The 22,548-nt window shown below is 43.5% G+C and overlaps 1 protein-coding gene across 3 annotated transcripts in view; it reads left to right on the plus strand.

Annotated features, from left to right (window-relative positions):
• The window catches only part of CCDC62 (coiled-coil domain containing 62), a 117,222-nt gene that overhangs the window by 87,904 nt on the left and 6,770 nt on the right, over positions 1 to 22,548 (plus strand). For 2 of the 3 annotated variants that reach the window (XM_069214959.1, XM_069214958.1), the window contains exon 12: positions 10,617 to 10,696. The exons of the other annotated variant lie outside the window; for it this stretch is intronic. In XM_069214959.1, coding sequence (XP_069071060.1) covers positions 10,617 to 10,694 — 78 coding nt within the window. In that variant the 3' untranslated portion in view covers positions 10,695 to 10,696. The remainder of the gene's footprint in view (positions 1 to 10,616; positions 10,697 to 22,548) is intronic. 3 annotated transcript variants of the gene reach the window in all.

Raw genomic sequence — 22,548 nt, forward strand, 5'->3', positions numbered from 1 at the left:
CCAAAAGAACAGCCATCACTGACCACATCAACGCTGCAACCAACCACATGAAGGAATTCTTCAATATCTTCAAGGAATTTGCCAACCTGACAGCCACAGGTACACCCCTCCCAACAACTCTGCGATTCACTAACCGACTACTTCCACAGCAAGATTACCAATATCTACAACTTTAACCCACAACCCACTTCATTCAGACCTCACAACCTTATCCAACCTGCGAACCCCAGCCCAGCCATAGCCATCTGGTCCCCACTCGACGTCCAGACCACCACTACCATCATGTCGTCCATCCGTTCCAGGGCACCCACCAACCCCTGCCCCGACCATCTCTTCAACCAGGGATCCGACATAATCAGCACTGAACTAACCAACCTCCTCAACATTTCCATCTCCACAGCATCCTTCCCAGACGGATGGAAGACACCAGACATCCGATCCCTCCTAAAGAAGCCCTCAGCTAACCCCAGCAACCTCGAGAACTACCGGCCATTCTCCCTGCTTGCATACCCAACCAAAGTACTCGAGAAGGCCATCATCCGACAGATCACGACTACCTAAAATGGGTCCACTTACTCGACGCATCACAAACAGGGTTCTGGGCCAACCATAGCACCGAGACCGTTCTCATCGCCGCAACAGATGACATCAGAATCCTTCTCAACCAAGGAGAAACAGGGGCTCTGATTCTCCTCGACCTGTTGGCAGCATTCAACACCTTCGCCCACCACATCCCCATCAACAGACTCCATTTCCCTCTCCTACTCTTTCAACCCTCACCCCGCCTCTGCTACATTTCAGCCCTCCCAAACATTTACCCCCTTCTCAGCAGATGGTAAAGGTGTTTATTAATCCACACAGAACTGGGAATAGCAAGGGTGATTTCACCTGGATTAACTGTGTCCGCACTGTAATTCACTCGTAATTACAGGCATTCCATGAGTAAATTCAGGGTGGTAACAATTTCTGCGTCCCAAAATTTTCTCATGGAATTCCTCTACATTTGTAATTGGCACCTCAATGCTCATGTGATTTAATGATCCCTAATGATGCCTATCCTGTATGAATTTGTCATTAGCAAACTGTCCAGCTCCTCATTCGTTCTTTGCAATTCACTGTAGTCTTTGTGAATCTTATTGACTGAGCATTGTTATGTTGTACAATATGCTTACCACATATGTTGTGTTATTGGCATTCGTATAGCACTTTCAACCATCATTGTGATACAGTAGCACTTTCCATCTGTTCAACTTTTGCTCAGGATTCGATGAACCATTGTTTGATTGTCTGAGCTGATTGTTGCTGTCTGTTTGCGTGTGATTAGTAGAACATTTTGTTCAATTTAGTTCCAAACTAATTTAAGTCAAGCTGAAAGTAAAATGATTTACAATCAATAAGATGTTTGTGGTGTTTTGTTTGTGAATGTGTTTGCTGAATGACTTTTCTCATGTTAGTCCTGGCCCCTTGTATACCTCTGTTTAAAAAAAAAAAATGTTGACCAAGGATTTTTTTTATTTTTTATTTGTGTTTTTGGATCATTAGAGAGGTAATTTAGCTTAGGTAGGCATTGCTGATCCAGGCCGAATTTTTTTGGACGACATTTTAAAAAATGGCAGATGTGTTGCAGAGATGTCATATTTCAGAAACCATGAGACCTATATACTTCATTCTCTGTCAAAACATAGATTTTGTGGGTAAAGTAGTCTTATAGAGACAGAAAATAACTCCTCAGAGCAACCTTTCTGCCATTTTCTAAGATGGCGTACATTCGCAGAATGTTGAACATTTGAGAAAAGCATATCGACAGGGACATCTTTTTGTAGCACAGGTTTTGCAAGTAAATATATGTCTACGATTTGTGACATTAGTTTGGCATGACACATTTTTATTTATTGAAGGAGTCCTCAGATTTTGTAGTTAGCAACACTCTGTCAGGAGGCAAAGATCCTCTGCTACTACCTGCTTCACTGTTGTGTACGAATTTGAACAAACAGATAACCTGAAACAAAAACAATATTAAAATAAATTACCAATACAATGGCTAAAACACATCATTATAGAGCCACCATGTTGGAAAATGATGGGAAGGGTTGCTCTGAGGAGTTATTTTCTGTCTCTATAAGGTTACTTGACCCACGAAATTTTGACACCAAAATAAAGTATATAGGTCTCATGGTTCCTTAAATATTACATCATCACTGCAACACATCTGCCATTTTTAAAAATGTCGCCCAGAAAGAAATCGGCCTGGATTAGCGATGTCTACCCAAGATAACACTATGAGCAAAATTGGAGCAAAGCTTGGAGCTCTAATTGCTGAACCTGTGAAGTTTCTAAAAGCATTTGCTGAGACAGAAGAAGAACATGACTTTAAAGAGGTAGAAAAATACCTTGTGCATGTGTGGAAAATGAGTTATGTCACACATTTGACGATCTTCGGTACAGTTAAAGATATCAGTCCCGGTAAGTGACCTTCCACTGATGTCATATTTTGTGCGTGGACACATTAAAAGAGCGTTCTACTTGATTGGAAAATGTGTAAATGTTTTGGATCATGCATATGTAGAGAAATATCTGTGTGAATTTGGTTGGGAACATATTGATGGGGTGCTAAAACCTGCAAAATTTCTAAAGCCTTTACCCACAGACCTTACACGTACATTTACTTGCAAAACCTGTGCTACAAAAAGATGTCCATGTCGATATTCTCTTCCCAAATGTTCAACATTCTGCAAATGTACTGCAATTGATTGCCGAAACAAATAGTGAACTATGAAAATGTGTCTAAAACAGGAATGATAAACAATATTTTTTCATATTCAAATCATAAACATTGTTTGATGTATACATAAAATGATTAAAAAACATTATTATTTGTTTCATTTCTATATATGTCTCTTCTTCTATTATAGCCGTCATTTTGGAAAATGGTGAAAGGGTTGTTGTGAGGAGTTATTTTCTGTCTCTATAAGACAACGTGACCTCCCAAAACCTTTGTTTTGAAACCAAAATTAAGCATGTATGTCTCATGGTTCCTGAAATATGGCATCATCACTGCAACACATCTGCCATTTTAAGGTCTCGCCTGCACTTGCACACATGCTTGTGAAATCTTTTGTTATTAAAAAAAAACTTAAAAGGATCTTAGAAACAGCCCCTTACTTACTTGAACTTACCATTGGCTTACTCAGCGTCACTCTAATTTTCCTACTTTGGATCGGCCAGCATGTCGTCTTCATGTCACTTCCTCTTGTCTTTGTCTTCTTCACTGATCTTGCTGTCGAGTTGCCTGTGGACCAAGTACTCCTTCCGGTCACTTTCTATTGGACACGGGCCAGTTTTCTTCCTCTGGCTACGATGCTGAAGGTACTTCTTTTTGCTTCCTGCATGCCTTCTTCTTTCTTTGCTGACGTCTTCTCTGTCTATTTTCTTTGTTGCTGTCTTCTTTTTCTTCCTGCATGCCCTCTTTTTGCTTCTCTGCTGTCTTTTTTCTTTGATGCGTTCTTCTTCACTGTCTTCTTTCTTCGTTGCTGTTCGTCTTCTTTTTTCTTTCTGCATACTGTCTTCTTTTTTCTTTCTGCATACTGTCTTCTTTTTTCTTTCTGCATACCGTCTTCTGTCTTCTTTCTTGTTTACCGCATGCCGTCTCCTGTCTGCATTGCCATATTCTCTCTTTGGTCCGTCTTCTGTCTTTTTTCTTTGCTGTCTGTTTGCTTCATTCCTGTATGCCGTCTTCTGTCTTCTTTACCGCATGCCATCTTCTGTCTTTGCTGTCTTCTTTCTTCTTTACTGAATGCCATCTTCTGTCTTCACTGTCTTCTTCTGTCTTCGCTCCCGTCTTCGCTCCTGTCTTTACTGTGTCTTCTGTCGCACATGCCGTCTTCTTTCTTTAAAGTGGCATGCCAGTAGGTTTCGCCTTTGTCTTTTTTTTTATCTAACTGGCTTACAAATATTTGAAACATTTTATAATAATGTTTGTTTTACAAAATATAAAACAAACATTATTATAAAAATGTTCAAATATTTTTAAACTAGTTAGATAGACAAAAAGACAAAGGCGAAACCTATTGGCTTTGCCAATGCTTGTTAACAATGTCGTCCAGAAAAATTCAGCCCAGATCAGCAATGCCTACCCAAGCTAAATGACTTCTTTAATGATCTAAAAACAAATCAAAAAAAATAAAAATTTATGGATAACATTTTTTTTACGGAGGTATATCAGGGGGCCAGGATTATGTGGGAGTTGTTGTCCATTGTTCTTTTAAAGCTTAGCAGTACCTACATATTCATCACAACCTTGTGAGATTTTGTAAATGTTAGGTTTTGTTATGTTTATACCAGTTGTACCTGCATGTTTCTAGAGTGTATGTAGGTATGGTGTGCTCAGTGAGATTAATTCAGCCACACTTTGACAGTTGTATACTTTTGGAGCCATGTTGTGTGCATAATAGCGAAATGGTTTATCCTAGCTTGAGTAGGTGGGTAAGATTTGAACTGTGATGCACGGTCTTAATGTTTTTGATGGGTATGGAGCTCCGAGCCCCAGGTATGTTGATCTTAACAGTGTTGGATGCATGTAGGAAAGACTATAATGTACTGAAAGTCTTTAATGTACTGATCTTTCATTTACCCATTTGAACTCAGCCATAGACTGAAGCCCACAGCCGGCACGGATCTGCAGCAGATCGCTTTCTTATTTTCATTCCTGGCACCTGAATAGCTTATTTCCCGAAAGTGTGGCATTTAAGTGTAATCAGTCTTCTACGTATGTTATGTATTATCAACTCTGGGATATCACCAGCTGAAGGTACCTTTCATTACTTGTGAGTGTTGGAAGTTTTTAAACATGTTGAACCGTGTACAGAAGGCTAGCACTTTTTAGGTCGAGCATAGCAGCGCGCAAGCGTTGCTTTTACGACCTGTTGGTATGTATCTGGGCTTTTAACAACGCCCACATTACGTCCATCACTACCACTCGTTTGTGGGCTTCCCCTTCAAAACTCCTTTGATGACATTGGTGAATGCTTTACGTTTGTCCTTCCTTGGGGAGGTTTTGTTACCGCCTTGGCCATCGCCCCTGTTACATGGCTAACTGCCCTTTTGCCGATAGGTTTTGCTGCGAGCGAACTTATTTTTTCTTTTGTGTCTCTTCTTCATACTCATGCTCATGGCGGCCATGGCACTTTGAATCGCTCGCTTATGTGAAACTGTTTTACTTTTAATTTTCAGTTTATGTGGCACTAAAAGTCCGGTTAGGAGTTAACAACGCTAATAGCTCTAACTCGAGCAAACGCGAGACCCATTGCATCGCAAATGCTTGTTCTGTTAGTCACTTTCCTCCTCTTATCACTTTTCACTTTCAGTAGCTTGCTAGCCTGGCTGCAGTACGCATTAGTTAAATAAACACTTGTGCAAATAACAGAGTTCCTTGAGCAGACTTGACGATTTGTTGTACTCGCCAATGTTTAGGTGTGCCTGCAGAGCGACCACATGTTTCAACGTCACATTCACGGCTCAAAGCCCACGCTCCTATTCACAAGGGGAATCCCTGATTCCCCAGTCTTGTTAGCGCTATGGTTTCTAAACATGGATTCTTGTAAGTGTGACATGGCACAGGAATGGCTGCGTGACTTTAATTCTGTACACATAAAATGTCAAAAGGAAAAAAAAAGAAAATGGTTCCTAAAAAATATATATATATAACCAGTTCGCTGCGAAAAGAAACTCGCATTGGAAAAATGAATTTGGAACAAAAGATGTTTTAAAAAAAAAAAAACAATTAGCTGCACAAAATATCGACATAATATTCTAAAAGTGAAAAGCAGGAGATAAAATCCCTAAATTCGGTTTCTGGCAAAAGAATATTTTTGTATTATCAATCTAATCTGCTACATAAGATTAACAATTTATATATTCAATCAGCCCCACCTGCACACAGTGGTAGGATATATAACTTCCTCTACGTTTTTGTCCCATTTAGGCGGCTGAAGACAGATGAATCATTGGAAGTGGAATGAGTCAAAATTCCAGGGGTCAGGCAGGAGGTACAAACTAGGGACAAGTAAGAACTAAGGGAACATTTCTAAAGTAGGAAAGCGAGTAAGTCAGGAACTGGAACAAGGTCTGCGTAAAGTTTAAATACCTAAGTTGTTAAAGCAGGAAAGCATGAAAAGATCTGGTCAACAGGAGTAGTCTTAGTTAGTATAATTTCCTGCTGGTGAAGTTGCACAGACACGGCCTTCTCTGGAAGCACAATTTTATGGGCCTTTCACTGATTACCATTCAGGGTCAGTTGTTAATGTTAAATTATTTTTTAAATTCAAAAAAGGTTATTAAGATATTTCAAAATAGAAAATGTTATTTTTAGAAAAAACATTTAACATCAAATGCATTTATATCTTAACTAGTTTACACAATATTTCCCATGGGGTTTTATTTTAAGTCCCCATTACTTTATGTCTTAGGCTGTTGCAGTACCAGTGATTGGCCATATAGGTTACCAGACTTATCCCAGCTCTGAGCTGGAGTACATCTACTACTCTTTGTTTATTTTCTTGACTAGTTACTTTAGAACTGCAGTTTGGGAATAGGAATGGGCCTATTCTTTTGTGAGTGGATGGATCCCAATCAGTAGTAATTATGCCCCCTTCCCAGCCACTCTCCATGGTCTTTATGATTTTACTACTAAGTAGTAAACTTACATGCTTGAGGATCTCCCCAAAACAAGATACTTGACATGGAGGTTTAAACTTGTAGGTTTGTGAATTGTATTTTGCATTAAGTAAGTAGTAATACTTTACATTCTACAAAATTCAGTTTGTGAATCAGGCCCTAAGAGCTCAAGATGACTGCCAACATATGCTAGTCTTGTGAGTCATGTGGTTTCATGGAACATGTAGCCTTCTTGGCGTACTTTGTCCTAAAAAAAAGCAGCAGCTAGAGCAAAACACAGGTGTGAGGCAGCAGCCATCGATCGTGCGGCATGAGTGCGTTCAGGGTACCAGGGTCTTAGCATAGTCCTGCCGTCAAAGTTCTGAAGAGTGTCAGAGAGCGCAGAGCTCTAGTGAAGGTGGTGAGGTCCAAACCCAGGACCACTGGAACCCTGCCGAAATGCACACACATTTTCTCGGAACCCACGCCTTGCTCCTTGACACTAACTGTGGGCCCACTAGAGCTGTTGAGATGTGGGCCGCTACACTGCCATAATGCTTCTTTTTAACCCTTTGAGTCCTCGCCTTCTCCGTGCATCACATGATCAAGATACTGGTTTATAGAAGTGTGCATGGAGTAAGACTCTGAAACAGACACCAAGCGGCTGTGCTTGTTAGAGATGTAACGTTTTGTTATTCTTTTCCCTTAGATGTTGTACGGATGCCCTTATGGGTCCATTTCAGTTGTGATTTGCAAAGTTCTTACACCATTTTAAGGTCTGTACTGCCTGTACCAGTGAGATCAAAGGAGCCTAGAACAAGCCCCTAGAGACGTATTTATGTTGTATGTGGATAATGTGCCATTATAGCAGTATACATATGAATCCCAACCACCATTGAGGCAAGTATTGTAGCTTTCAGCCTAAAAGTGCCCTTATGTCAAATCTTCACTTTTTAGGTCAAGCATAACATAGCGCAGCTGTCTGGTTGAAAAAGACTTATTGTCAGCTCACCAAGAACTAATAGTGGACTTACCATTGGTTGGTTATATTGTCACTCTGAGTTGCTTGGTTCTTATTCATTGGCTTGGCATGTTCATCCTGTGTTTGTCCTTTCACTGCTCACTTTTAGGGGACTACTTTTTTCTTCATGATTAGTCCCTCCATTAAAATGTATGCGTTTTAAAGCTCTCTCCATCACGCACTTTGCTACCCTCTCCCCAAGCTCTGTGTTGTTCTCTCTCATCTGTGTGCTTCCCCCTATGTTGCTCTTCCACCCATGTTCTTCTGTCCCTGCACCACATGCTCTATGTTACTCGCTTGCTTGTGTGCGTCTCCCCTGTCCCAGTGTTGCTGTCTCTTATGTGCTGCTTTTCCTCCCCCTACCCACTCCCATTGCTTCCAGCTTCTCGGTTCTCCCCACCACTGCAGTCCTATTTTTTATATTCGTTTTTTAGGGAACAAAATCACTTAAAAAAGGTATTTCACGCTGCTACTTTAAAAATAAACAATGTGATCTAGTTTAGAATGGTAAATTTAAAAGAAAAGGCACTTGCATCATTTTGTAAGTGTTGTGTTTTCATGCATGCACACTTGTGTAATGGCATATTCAACTCCATACGTCATCACCCATGTGCACGCTTACAAAATAATGTGGTGGCACACAAGGCTAATCCCAACAACCAACACTAATCACTGGGAAAAAAATAGCCTTGGGTTCTGGTGCAGCATGCTGCCTGGCTTAAAGAACTTTAATGCCGTGTCAAGGGCAGTAAGGGCTATATAATGCATCTACGATACAATATATAACTCTTGGCACACACTAACACCATAACACTCCGCGGTCGTGCAGTCAATTGTAGTTCATATAGGCTGCATAATAAATCCCTTATATTGTATGACACTCAGACTTACATGAGACAACATTGCCTGTCCATCGCTCAGTAGTGTACCAGTTCACCGCATTAAACCATCCATCACCAACTGAACAGGCATGTAATAACTGAAGAGGTCTGCCGCATGCAGCTGGACAAAGGAGGACTTTAATTTAGTCCACCACTGCAGGGCACAACAAGCCACATACTATGACAGCTTTTGACAGCTAACAATGACAATCAGAAATGGGGTAATATCACCAAACTCCATCCCAGCAGATTTCTCTGACATTTCTTCCTCCAACCTTCACCTGCTCAGGTTCATCAAGTTTAAACAAAATATCTCAGAATGCACAAGATAGTTAAGTAACCAGATAAGCAGACTATGATCATAAGAAATATTTAGGGGGGCTTGCAGAGCTGCTAAAAACTGTCAGCTTACTGAAAATCATGAACTGTGTACCCCTCTGTTACACCTCTTCATTCATCACACTGATAAGTGCTGTGTCCTATAACACTATAATAGCATCTTGAAGTCATCATGCAATACATAGAAACACTTCTCACATAGGGTCAAAACAAATACAACACACTTACAACCACAAACCTACATGGTGTAGGCAAGCGCTTCAGCGCCCCACATAGGGGTTTAAGCGCTATATAAATGTTACATACAATACAATACATCGGACACATGAAGCCTGTTTACAACTGGTGCTCATCCTCTGAGCATATTGCCAGCCTCTCCTGCTTCCCAAGGCGTGTACATTGTCAGTTTGGAATTTCGCGCCTGTGAGGAGGTAAATGCAGACTATCGATGATGACACTTTTTTGCTCCTGGTCAGTCCACCACCTCACCTGCTCATTTTTAGTACTGGTGATGGTCTTGGCCAATATCTCTGTGTGTCCCACCAGCTGTAGTAACCAGTGTAGCTCCCAATGCACCCTAAAAACAACACCCACAGTTTGGAAGCACAATGAAAAGAAAACGTTAGCACACTGAGCATGTACAATCTGGCACTCGTCTAACTGGCCACTGGAAAAGAGTGCCTGGTGCAATCAGATGTAACCAAGGACCGACTTCTCCCACCGTGGCTTTCGAAAGTTTTCATAGCGAACATAATCTAGGGAAATTGGGTGATGGAGAGTGGGACGACTTTGCTTGGTTTCTATTGTAGGCACAATGTTTGATTCACGTCAACAGGTCAGGCACTAATCCCCCAAAAGGGTTTGCTAAAAAATGACATACAAGTCAAGTCAAGTAATGACTTCACTCAGTGGTTCAAAATATGAGATTAATTCTCGCCTGTTGACTTTTTCTACAGAACTTACGTGGCCTATATAATGCCTAACATATAAACATTCAGATAAAATTAAGTAAATACATCTTTTGAAAATGGATAGCTATAGATTAAAACATTTCAGTACTAGGAAGTGCAGCTATTGGGATAGGGAGCACGGACACTGCCCTGATAAAATGTTATTAGTGACCCAAAAGTCTTTTGTTTTGTACATCCTAAACAAGGTCTGTATTATTGTTATAGATGGAGTAACATTTTGGTCCATTAAACCATATTTTAAAAAAAAGGGTTTGGTACAGTGTGCATCCTGAACTGATTTATTGCAGGGTTCTCTCAAATGTCATGATCACGGAAAAGTAGGCGAAGAGAACAAGAGTAACTGCCCAGGGTCACGCAGGGAGGTGAAGCTGGGAAATCACATTGAACACAGTTTTTCTGGGTAAGGAGCCCTAGCTAGTTTCTGAATTCAGCCCCACAAAAGCTTCTTGACTGGCTTGGCTCCTAGAGGTGAGAGACACTATATGCAAATATCATCTGCTTGGGACTGCAATTTTTCTTTAAAAGATGGAGAGTGTATGGGCAACATCCGTCTGTCTATTATTGAGACGCACTGTTTAATCCTGCAGTCTACACAATATTGTATCTTGACTGCAGAGGACAGATCATGAACATTAGTATATGACCAGATCCTTCAGCTGGTTTCTCTAGCTCATGCTGTCTTGTAACATGTCATTTATAGACCTCTGTTCTCAATGTCTTTCCTCGGTTCATAGTTCTGTGTTCCGTCTGCAGGCTGTAGATGTACCCCTGAAAACCCATCCACAAGATGCTGAGCATCCCAGTGTCAAACCTCCAGCGTATTCTACCTGATGGTGAGTAGGTGGAGTTGTCCATTCTTGTTTAATAGTGGTGCACATTATGTAAGAGTAGCTTCACTATGAGGTTTAGCTGTCAGCGCCGGAAGCCTTGAGAAGATGCATCATGTTAGATTGCTCTTACTGCAATAGTACCAGGATGTATCTGCACTGCCTGGATAGCACTGCCAAGGCTGTTACTCAGATTGCGGTGCTGCTGCTTTACTGCAGCGAGGCAGAGACGTTTTAAGGCGTGGACAAAGTAGGCAAATTGCCTAGGACCCCACCTTCAAGGGACCACCTGGTAAAATGAGTAAATTAAAAATGCTGCCATCTGAGCTTCTTTTTCTAATTTGACAGCCGAGCATTCATAACAAATGAGGGTTTACGATTAAATAAAGTCCAAGCGACGCGAGCTCTAGCAAGGGCTGTTTACTCTCCAGCGCTTCAGGTATTTTGCCATTGAAATGTTCCCTTCCCTCATCACACATAGCACCTTGCGTCAAGGGGCGTTATGTGGGTGTCACTTTGGAGGATTACTGCAAGCACCCATGGATTTTTATGCCAAGCCTGATCCACTAAGATAGCCAGCCTAAACTTTGCATCAAAAAAGTCTGCCTTCTTGAAGCAGGCAGCAACAAGGAGACATGTTTACATTTCTCTGAACGTTCCACAAATTGCATGTGTGCTATAATGTACAGTACAATGTGTGGAATGTGTCAGCATTTGTCTGGGCATAGGATTTTGTACGGGAAGGTGTGCTTCCAGTACAGCTCACACGTGGTGCACAGGTCATGCGTGGCACTAGGCAGCCTCTTGTGCGCCCGACAGCACAGGGTTAGTGCGCAAACGCAGGTCATTTTATAGCTGTGGCTCTGCGCTGCTTTCGCTTGCTAGTGCAACACAGCATAGCAACTTTGGTTACTGCACTGCTTTGCACTAAAAAATAATAATTCTGCCCCTTTGTATGCTGGCCTGCCCTGCCCAGCCTTAACCCTCGCACTCTCAGGCAGTTGACAATTAAATCGAAAAATAGTCTGTCATTTCTCTCTGCTTAATTCACCCCACCTCTTCTACCTTACCCTTCTCTCATGACCTCGGTATCTGCTTCTCTGTGCATCTAAATTCCCTTGCTTTTTTTTCTTCCTTACCTCTATCAATACAACCAGTATACCTCACTCAACTTCATGTCTCTCTGCTTCTCTCATGACTTTATTCTTGATCACTCTGTCTATATCTGTATCGCTTGATCACCTCTTTCCACATCAACTCTTTCTCATCTCTTGCTCCAGCCTCACTGACCTTTTCTATCTGACCTTTCGGTATCTCTTTTCCCCCTACTTCTCACAAAATCTCATCTCTTTGCCTCACCTTTCTCTCGCCTTACATGTCTTTCATCCTTTCTTCATCTCACCACTCCTCCTCACGTCTATATCTCATTTTTCTCTCTACCTCACATCTCCCTGGCTACCTCATCTTTACCACACCACTCTCTTTGCCTCGCCCCCTAAGTTCACTACCTAAGCTCTCACTTTACCCCACCATTAGTTCACTACCTCGCCTCTCCACCTCCCCTTTTTCGCTCCACCTCTGTTCCCTTTGCTTCACCTGACTCGTTTCTGGCTACCTCTATTCTACTACATTTTCCTCTATCATCAACTGTTTTCTCTCTCACACACACAAACATATCTTTTTCCTGACATTCTTCTCGTTTCAGCTCACCCTTCCATCTTAACTCTCTCTCTTTATCTCTTCGTCTATCTCACAACCCTCTACCTCTGCGTAGACTTCACCTCTCTTTCTCTATTTTACATATGCTTCTGAGCTTCCCGTTTTCGCTTTATACCACATTTATCCATCTACCCTTCACCCCATTTCCTACTTTCTCTCTTTCCCATTACTTGCTTTACCTGACCCATTTTTCTATACCTCTTCATTTTTCTCTCCCTTGATTCTCTTTGGTTTTCCTTATGTTCTCTGTCTATGCTACCTTTACCTTTTTCTCATTCATCTTTTTTTTCTACATGACCTTTCTCTCAGCCTCACTTCTTAGAGTGCTGTACCCCTCTGCCCACTTTTTGTCCTCCCTATCTCTCACTTTCCCTACAGCAGTGGTTCCCAACCTGTGGGCCGGGGACCCCTGGGGGTCCGCGACTGCTTACATTTTTAAATATTATTAGGTCCGAGCTATCAGTAATGACTCAGTGGGGGTCCCCAGGTTCCAATAATGGTTCAGTGGGGGTCCCCGGGCTCCACTATTGATAAAATGGGGGTCCACTGAACTCAAAAGGTTGGGAACCACTGCCCTACAGCATTCTAAAAAGGTAACTATTTCTGTACCTAGATGTTACTGTCTACATCCCCTTTTCTTTTCTTCGGGCTAGCTCACATGTTTCTATTTACTTTGTATCTTTCCCTACGGCGCGTATCAATCTATATCATCCGTCTCTCCCTCTGCTTCAAGTCTCTTCCTACATCGATCACTTTAGGTCTCTGCCCATCCCCTGTATCCTGGCTTGTCCAGTTTCTCTAACTCTGCACAGTAACGGATAACTGTCTAGCTGAGAAGTGCACATAAAGAAAGAGAAGAGGGACAATGCAGAGGAAGAGAACTTAGAAGAAAGTTATTAACTGTTAACCTGTGGAATGATGAAAAAGATCAGAGCAGCAGTTTGATTTTCATTGTTGCAGAAAGCGCGCTTGTATGGAAGAGGACATATTTGTAATTACAGATGCTCGCCAACTAATACTACAATATCAAGTGATATGTGCTCATGGCTTACTTAAATATTATGCACTTCTCCACCAGACATCAAACAAGTCACCCTTAATGTGTTGCTCCTACAGCGGGAGTAACAAGCCGGTTAGGCACCGAATTTCAAACAAAATGTTGTTGCAAGTAAAATAAATTGCTTAATGATTTGATACATAACCGCCCTAGATCCAAACTAAAAATGAAATGGCATTATCAATGCTTGTGCAAGCTTTCTTTTAATAATATGTGGCCAGAGTGGACCAAGCAGCTCGAGCTTTCAGCTGTTTTTGTGTGCCCTGTTTGTGAAGGGTTAACATATAAGTCAATATTGTTGAGATCATGAGTACTTGAATGAGGTGAAACGGGATAATACATTTGAAGTTGTTCCAACAGGGGTCCCACATAACTTCTTGCGCTGGGCCCCACAAATCCTTAAGTTGTCACTGCAGTGAGGTATTATCAGGAGTGTTGGTTGTCAGTGGCTTATACAATGGCAGTCAATGTACACTACGTTTTATTTATATGTTGTTCCCAGGTTTGTCTTCCACTTTCAGGCCTCAAAGGAGCCACTGTTCCTTTTCATATTTTCCAAGCATGGGCGCAGGAGCTACATCAAGCCCTAGCATGCCAATTAAAACTTCTTGGTGTAAGAATAACTCTCTGCTATGTGCTGCGGAGAACAAGAAAAATCACTGGGAGAATAACCACGACTTGAATCTTATTTACCATGAAGTGATAACCACTGTCTGCGTAGTGGCACAGTGGATGGCAAAGCCAATGTACTCTTATGGCAAATGCCCAACCACCTATGCATGATTAACAAAATGTACTAACTGTAATAAGGTCTGTTACGGCAGAGTGAAGGAAGCACACAGGTACATGAAACTCAAATGGAGGTGGTTAGAAGAGCGGAACTAGTCTGAGTATTGGGTGCTATAATAAGTGCTTTGTAGTTGGCTGTCCTTAGGGGGAGCCATTGTAGTCTGGGAAGTGACAGGCCTGCTCATGGCTGTTAAGGCTGTTTCCTCCTGTAGGCATTACAAGCAATTGAGCATGTGCTCATCCGGACGCCTTGAAGAGATGACTAGAGAGGCTCCATTACCACCTTCACACTGAAAGATGCCAGTGCTCTTCAAAGGGTCTTAAGCTGGTAGTGCCAGGACGTAGAAACCACATTCGGATCTAGGTAACAAAAGACCATTACCAGTCAATCTTAACAGCCAGTTGTTAGAACGCAGAGGAACACAAATGTAACTAACATCTTTTCTCTTTCGCAGTGACTTCTGTCCTAAATATCCATATCCTGATCTTTTTCTTCTATTTTGCTTGTGCACAAGTAGATAGTGAGTGGGCAAACTGCATGAATCATGCAGTAGTCTGATGGGTACACTCTCCTTCAGTGTCTACAGGTAACTGCAACACTAAGACGAATAGTCAAGCACCAAAATTTCAGTGCACATTTATTATTATTTTTTCTAAATTGTGCCATCATATTTCTGCAACAACACAAAACCCGCACAGATTATTTCACTTCTATTGAGCTGCTTGAGATTCTTTGATGGACACCTCTTCTCCACAGACACATTCTGGTGTTGACTGAACTCATCAGCTTGAAATCAATATACTTGCCGTACTACAGAGCTCATGAGTAGGGCCAAGAATAAATCCTGTTGACCTGCCGATTACTAAAACTAGGATTTATTGCATTGTTCTTGGAAGGAAATGGAAGTTTGCGGCCATGCTGTATATAAGAACAGGAGGCAGAACAAACCCAGCTGGAGTTGTTAAGAGGTCTCGACCTCATGATCTGTTGCACCCCGAAGCTGACCAGTATTGCAGTTTTGGGTTAATCAATATGAGGGATTTTCTTTTTAGGAACAAAAAAACGTACCCGCAGGACACCCATCCATCCTCAGGGAAATTAAATCCAACATGCGTCTGCGCCCATCCCCTGCTTACCTGTGGGTTGTATGAATGTGTGCATATAACACTGACTGGAAAATATGGAAAACGTAAGACTGATGGCATCTTAAAGTGGGACTGATATCATGGAGCGTGGACAGAGGGGGTGAACACGGAAGGAAATTGGTTTAGCAGTAAAAGGTAATAGATAACTTTGCCATAGGCAGGTTGCCGGAGGGCTTATTTGCATAATACGCCGCACAGAGTGCATTTAAGTGTACAATTCTCATTACTTGTTTGAAAAAGTCCATCAAAGACTGTTTCCCAGTGTGGGATCCTTCCCAGGTTCAAAACCTTAGAATAATTATCTTCCACCAGACTGGGCATTGGAAACTCATGATATCAAGGGCCATCAGAGACAGAGAGAGGCAGTCAGCATTTTATTTCGGCTTTGCACTGTAAGGCATTAAAGATTCCAGCACAATCTAGGCCTTCCCTGGCTGACACCAGGCCCAGAATGGACTCTTCTCTCTGAAAGTGCCATGGAAGAGCCCAATTCTGTTTATGCCACATAGGCTGCAGATTCCATATTTTTTGGAAATGTGCCTATAATGCCCTTCATCTGTCCCATTCTCTTCCTCATACTCGACTGTTAGTTTTTACACTGAGGCTCCTGTTGTTAGTGTCTGATACTGTTTCCCCCATCTATGCAGAGTTGTCTGATATTTCAGAGTAAGATTCAGGATCTCGGATTGAATTGGACTACCAAAGTGCAGAAAGTGACATCATCACTTAGAATTTTATCATCTCTATTCTTGTCAAACTGTTAAAGAATTCCTACTCTTGGCCCTTGACCTTCTGGCCTTGTGCCTCTCTCCCTGCTGCTACTTCCCCAGTCGCAGAGCCTTCAAGACTGTGCGTCGGCCACGGCCCTCGAGGCCCCTGGTTTGGGTCTACCTGCCCGCCTGCTACGTGGTATTGTTTGGCTTTCATTTACTGTTTGACGTTTTGGTACTTGCTTTATAGGCATCCTGGTACGCGCTTGTTTTAGTTGCTTTATTTTAGTTGCATCGACTTGTTTGCCTGCGTTGACCCGCTTGGTTCACTCATGCTGTTAGGCTCTAGCCTCTCCCGCTCCTGCCATTTTCCCGCTCTCGCAGCTTCCCTGCCCCCACAAGCCCCTCCCACCTTCCAGGACTACTTATGGAGGCCGCTGCACAGCCGGCGTGTGAAAGGCAAGGCCGCCCACAGCCAGCGCCAGTAACCCTGGTCCTCCCACCATCTACCACTACTCCAGCACTGAACTCACTGCCTTCAACTCCCAACCACCCAGCAGAAATTGCCGCCTCACATCTCCGTGCTCCACAGCAGGCCCCTTCACCTGCTGCCAATGCTGGTTCACCTGCAACACCAACCCTCCAGCGCACCCTACCGCTGCCACACCCCGACTACCACGACCCTCCTTCAACTATACTGCATCCTGTTCTATATCTACTCCCTCTGCAAGTATGCTACCGAGCTATGGAACACCATCACCACCCTCGCTCTGGATATCGCATTCCTAACAGAGGCTTGGCACAAGGCTATCTCTGCACCTGACATCGCCACGGCCACTGCCGACTGATAGTCCACTGCACCCGCAAACCAGGAGGCAGAATCGCCATAGTACATAAAGACTCCATCTATGGCACCACCACAACAGACAACGACACACACAGCTTGGAACACCTTAACTTCCAGCTCAGCGTAGATGACAAAACTACCATCAAAGGCACCCTCGCCTACAGGACCCCAGCCCAGCTTCTGTGATGCCATCCCTGAACTCATCGCCCACCCCCAAGCCATTAACACCAAACACTACATCTTCTATGAGGACCTCAACTACCACCTAGATGACCCCAACAACACTAACACGGCCTACCTCTTAGAAGTCATGAACATCATCGGCCTTACCCAGATAGTCTCCGACCCTACACACATAGCAGGAAAAACTCTAGACCCTATTTTCACACGTGTCAACAGATTCAGATACAGTCACACCACCAAAATCACCTGGACGGACCACGCCATCATCCACTTCACCTACACCACAGGACCCAGCCGCAACGCCAGATCTCTGCGCACCGTCCATCATAGCTGGAGCAAGGTATCCGAAAGCCAGTGGAGCGACGCCCTCAACTCCTACCACCCAGACACCACATTGGACATCGGAAAAGCAGTCAAAAATGTCACCGCCTGGATCTCAGACTCCACCGACTTAGTTGCTCCCAGCAAGCCAGCCAAACCTAACAGAACTGGTAAACAAGCCAGCTGGTACACACTGGAACTCCAAACAGTGAAATGCAACTGTAAACAACCTGAGAGAAGACTGCGTACCACCATGAAATCTGATGACCGAACCCCCTTCAAGAACGCATTCAGCCAATACCACAAACTCCTGAAAGACACCAGAATATACGCCTTAGCCACTCCCATACAAGCCAGCTCCAAGCGCAGCAAGTAACTCTTCAACATTGTCAAGAAGTTTTCCAACCCTTCAGAAACAGAAAACAGCACAGCCGCATCCCATTACTTATGCGACTCCCTCGCCAGCTACTTTCACAACAAAATATTCACCATTTACAGAATCTTCGTACCCCAACCCACCGCTGCCGACACCATCAGCCTTCTCAACTCTACAGAGACCCCCACAACTGCAGAATCACCAACTGGTACCAGCACTCCACCCAAATCACCACTGACACCATGAGCTCCATCCATTCAGGTTCCCCCACAGACCCATGCCCTCACCACGTTCAACCTCAGCAGCAAACTTAGAGATCTTCAACACATCCATCACTACAGCCACCTACCCTGAACACTGGAAACACGTAAGAATCAAACCCTACCTCAAGAAACACCCTGCTCAGAAGGCTCCACCAAATCGGCATCAGTGACAACACCCTTAAATAGATCACATATTTTCTTTCTGGCAAAACACAGAGAGTCCTTCTCTCTCCCTTCACCTCAAAGCCCAAGAACATCATCTGCGGCATCCCCCAGGGTTCTTCACTCAGCCCCACCATCTTCAACACCTACATGACCCCCTTGGCTGACATAGTCAGAAACCACAGACTAAACATCATCTGCTATGCAGACGACACACAGCTCATCCTCTCGCTTTCCAAAGATCCCTCCACCGCAAAGGACAACTTCCACCTCAGCATGTACAGCATCACCGATTAGATGAAGGACAACTGTCTCAAACTCAACTGCTATACGGAAACACCACATCACCTTGGGACAACTCCTGGTGGCTGGCCGACCTAGGAAGCAGCCCCACGGACCATGCCAGAAACCTAGGAATCCTCATTGACAATAAACTCAACATGAAGAAAAAGATCAATGCAGTCTCCTCCACCTGCTTCCTCATCCTATACATGCTCTGTAAGATCCTCAAGTGGCTCCCTATCGCCACCAGGCAAACCGTCACACAAGTCCTTATCACCACCCGCCTAGACTGTGGCAACGTTCTGTACCCCGGACTTGCGACACACCTCACGAAAATACTTCAAATCATTCGAAACTCAGCAGCCAAACTCACCTTGGACCTTCCAAGAAGGACCCCCACCTCCCCCCCACCTTTGGAACCTCCACTGGCTCCCCATACACAAATGTTGCCAATTCAAGTGGCTGACACACGCCTATAAAGCCGTGCACAACTAAGGACCCGCATTCCTCAACCACTGTCTAAGAACTGCCCCACCAGATGCCTGCATTCTGCCTCTCTCCCTCACGCACACACCCTGCATCTACTGCAGCAACTACAGAGGTCGTTCCTTCTCCTACCTCACAGCAAAATCCTTTAACAGCCTCCCCGTCCACCTAAAAACTTCTCCCACCATCCAGGAATTCAGAAGGAGCCTCAAGACCTAGCTGCTCGACTGAGGCCCCACACAACAACCCCCATCACCTGGATACCCTCACGGTTGATAAGTGCACTCTGCAAATCCGGATTTTATTTGTTCACTGTCCTCCACCATTGACCTGATTCCTCAAGACAAACTGCACAGTAAGGCTTTTGCACATGTGCTGTTAGTTACAGCTGACAAAATATATTAGGGAATTGAAACAGCCTTATGATTTTTAGGTGAGGTTGGTGGACCATATTGTAGTGCACCGTGAAAAGTTTCCGAGTTGAGAACCTTAAATGCAAGAGACTTTGATCACAGATGCCTCACTGTATGTTTAAGGAGCAGTAATAGAGGATGTTTCTACTCGGGTCCTTTAGTACCCAAAGGAGTCACTATGCCACGGCTACATCATGGGGCTTGGGGGGGCATAGCTGTAAGCAAAATGAAATAGATGCAGAGAACAGCAGCTCACTCCTCTACCTCTAACATTCCTTAAAAATATTAACCATACTTGTTACATTTGGAAGTGTATCGAATGCAAAATAAAAACCCCAGAGAAATCAAGAAGTGTGTCAACTCCATGAAAACTCCCCATGGGTGTCTGGCTGAGGCTGGAGCCAGAAATGAGTTAGCCTCCCTTAGCAACCCTCGTAGAGGCACTAAGAGGCAGTGAGTTATAAATAGTAATAAGCATTCCTTCACAACCATACCACCCTCTTGGCATCCACCTGGAGTCAGATAGTTGCACCAGAGAGGCAGACCCAGGATTTGAACCCACTCCTGATGGAGAGGAGGTGTGCGATGATGGTGGGGGTCACCTGGGAAAGAGGTGAAGAATAGCCAGAGGGCACATCTACTAAGGCCAGAGAAGAAACAGGACAGTGCAACTGGGACAAAGGCCTCCTCTGAGTTGCCTGCCCATCCGTGCTGAAGAGGCGGTCTCTGGTGGCTGGAGGCAATGACCTGAGGCTTGGGAGGAAGCCTGATCGGAGGGTTAATGAATTGAAAGTGCCAGGAGTAAGCATCTGCCTTAAACCTGAGAGCACACAAGAGTGCCCTAGGCACAGCTAGTAAGTGAGCAGGAGCCCTCACCTCTACCTTTTTTCTTGGTCTGGTCCCTTCCCATCCTTGCTTGACAGGCTGCACAGACACTGGTTTTGAGGGAGTAGTTATAGCAGTGACCCACATTTGGTGGAGGGTAGTGAGATGGCAGACCAAGACCACGGACGTTGGAAAAACCAGAGCTGAGTGGACTATTCACAACAATAAAATTGTCTGACAGAAGAGAACATTTACAAACTTGAGCATAAAGCAGGGAATCCCTTATCCTCAAGAAAGGAAAAATAAAAATGCATAACAGAAATGCTGGCTCTGAGTGGTGTTATAGGAAATGAGAACGCAGCTAAAGGGAAGATTTTGGTGAGACACTTTACACATCGCACCAGGAGCTGTACAGGATGAGTGCTACCCCAGTGCAATGTCCAAATGTGCAAATATAAAGAAAACGGGGTTGAACGGCAGAGTCTTTCAGATTGCAGTGTCCCTTCCTTAACTCTTCTTCCAATTAAATTCTTAGACAGATTAGAGGTCAAAAGGTCAGTAAGTCCTTAGTAGTTAAATGTCAAGTTTTATTTTATTAGTTTTGGAAACTTAGTTCATATTCAGATACATTCATAAAAAATAAGACTACTAGGAATCCAACACGTTTTGCAAAACCTTTATATTAGATGCTCGCTTCTTCAGGGCTTTAACTGTTTACTTTCTTAAAAAGAAGTCTTTGGTAAGAATATCTTCTTGGTTAATGTTTTCTCCTTTCGGCTGCCCAACCTATACTGATGTTAATCTAAATTGCCTCATATTGATTCTCTCTCTATGGATTTTTAGAATGTTCTTTTCTTCTTACAGACCTCAATTAAATTCATCTTCTTTTGATGCTTTCATTTCGAACTCTCCAAATATTAGTTTTTTGCCCTAATCCAGAAATATTTGAGCATTAACCTCAAATATATGCTTACCAAAGACTTCTTTTAAAACATATACAGTTAAGCAGATGTGGCTGGGGCAGAGGAACGTCGCCTACCCGCCAGCAACAGCAGCTGCCAACCTTTTACCAAAAACGATAATAAACTTTTTTGGTAAAAGGGGCGGGCCACAGACTGTGACGATCACGGAGGGGGAGACTGCACATGTATGTTTGGCTGGCCATCTCGGGTCGGCCAAACACACATGCGCGCAGTAGGTTCTCTCCAGCTCGGCACTGGATAGAGCAGGCACAGCCTCCCAGTCTGCCTAGAAGTGCCATGGCTCAGTGCTCCCAGCCAATCCTAACGCTGCTCTGAGCAGCGTCATGATTGGCCACAGGGCAGGGTGGGAGCCTGTACCTGCAGGAGAGGAGCAGCGCGGTGGTGGCGACCATTCAGGTAAGTGTTTTTTATTATTGTTTTTTTTTTAATTAATCCCCACGACACCCACGTTCGCACCACCCCTCGTTAGCACTGTGAGGCGCTCCTGCAGTTAAGATCTGAGGAAGCGACCCGTAGTAGGGCATGGTTAACCTTTGCCATTTGCTGGACTATGAAATGCTACTCCAGGCCCAACAGAGCCAGAACTGTACCATTGTTCCTGACATAGCCATCCATCAAACTTTGAGTGCTTCCTGGCCGCTCTGTATTTTCAGGTATCTCTAGTTCAGTCTCACAGACCCTTTTTCCCGCTGCTCTGTGCTTTAGTCAGAGATTTGACAATCTTGAGAGCATCTACCTGCTGTTGAAGAGTTCTTATGCATTTGATGAAGAGTTTTCCCGCTTTGTCTGGTAAATCTATGTCTGGCATTCACATTCTAGAAGTCAAGGTTATTGGTTTACCTACATCTCTGGTAGTCCCTTCTCTCTGGTCCCACTAATAAAGTAGGTAGGTCAGTCATGATTACACTTTGTCTCATCAAGCTATAGCTGAAAACATAACTTGATCTTTGCTTCGGGCAATTTGACATGGCCCTTCTTGCTGAGAGCCGTTTACAAAATTTATTCAAAACTAATGTTTTGTTCTGTGAAGGATTCTTCAACTTCCACTGATGGGTGGTCGTGTAGCATAGGAGAACTTCCTTGATTAGCTATGTACTCCAAAATAGACCCTTCAGTGTGCTGGGAATTTCAAATGGGTTGATATGTGGATTTACATTCTTCAGAAATGCAGTGGACTTTGCAGAGCGACCTCTCAGGCGTTTCATAATACTACGTTATTCAGTCTGCTTCTCTTGTAACATGCTTTGTCAAAGTAGATGAAGAACTCTTTATCATAATTTAAGACCGTCTGTTTCA

This window comes from Pleurodeles waltl, chromosome 11, assembly GCF_031143425.1.
Source record: "Pleurodeles waltl isolate 20211129_DDA chromosome 11, aPleWal1.hap1.20221129, whole genome shotgun sequence".
Taxonomy (NCBI): domain Eukaryota; kingdom Metazoa; phylum Chordata; class Amphibia; order Caudata; family Salamandridae; genus Pleurodeles; species Pleurodeles waltl.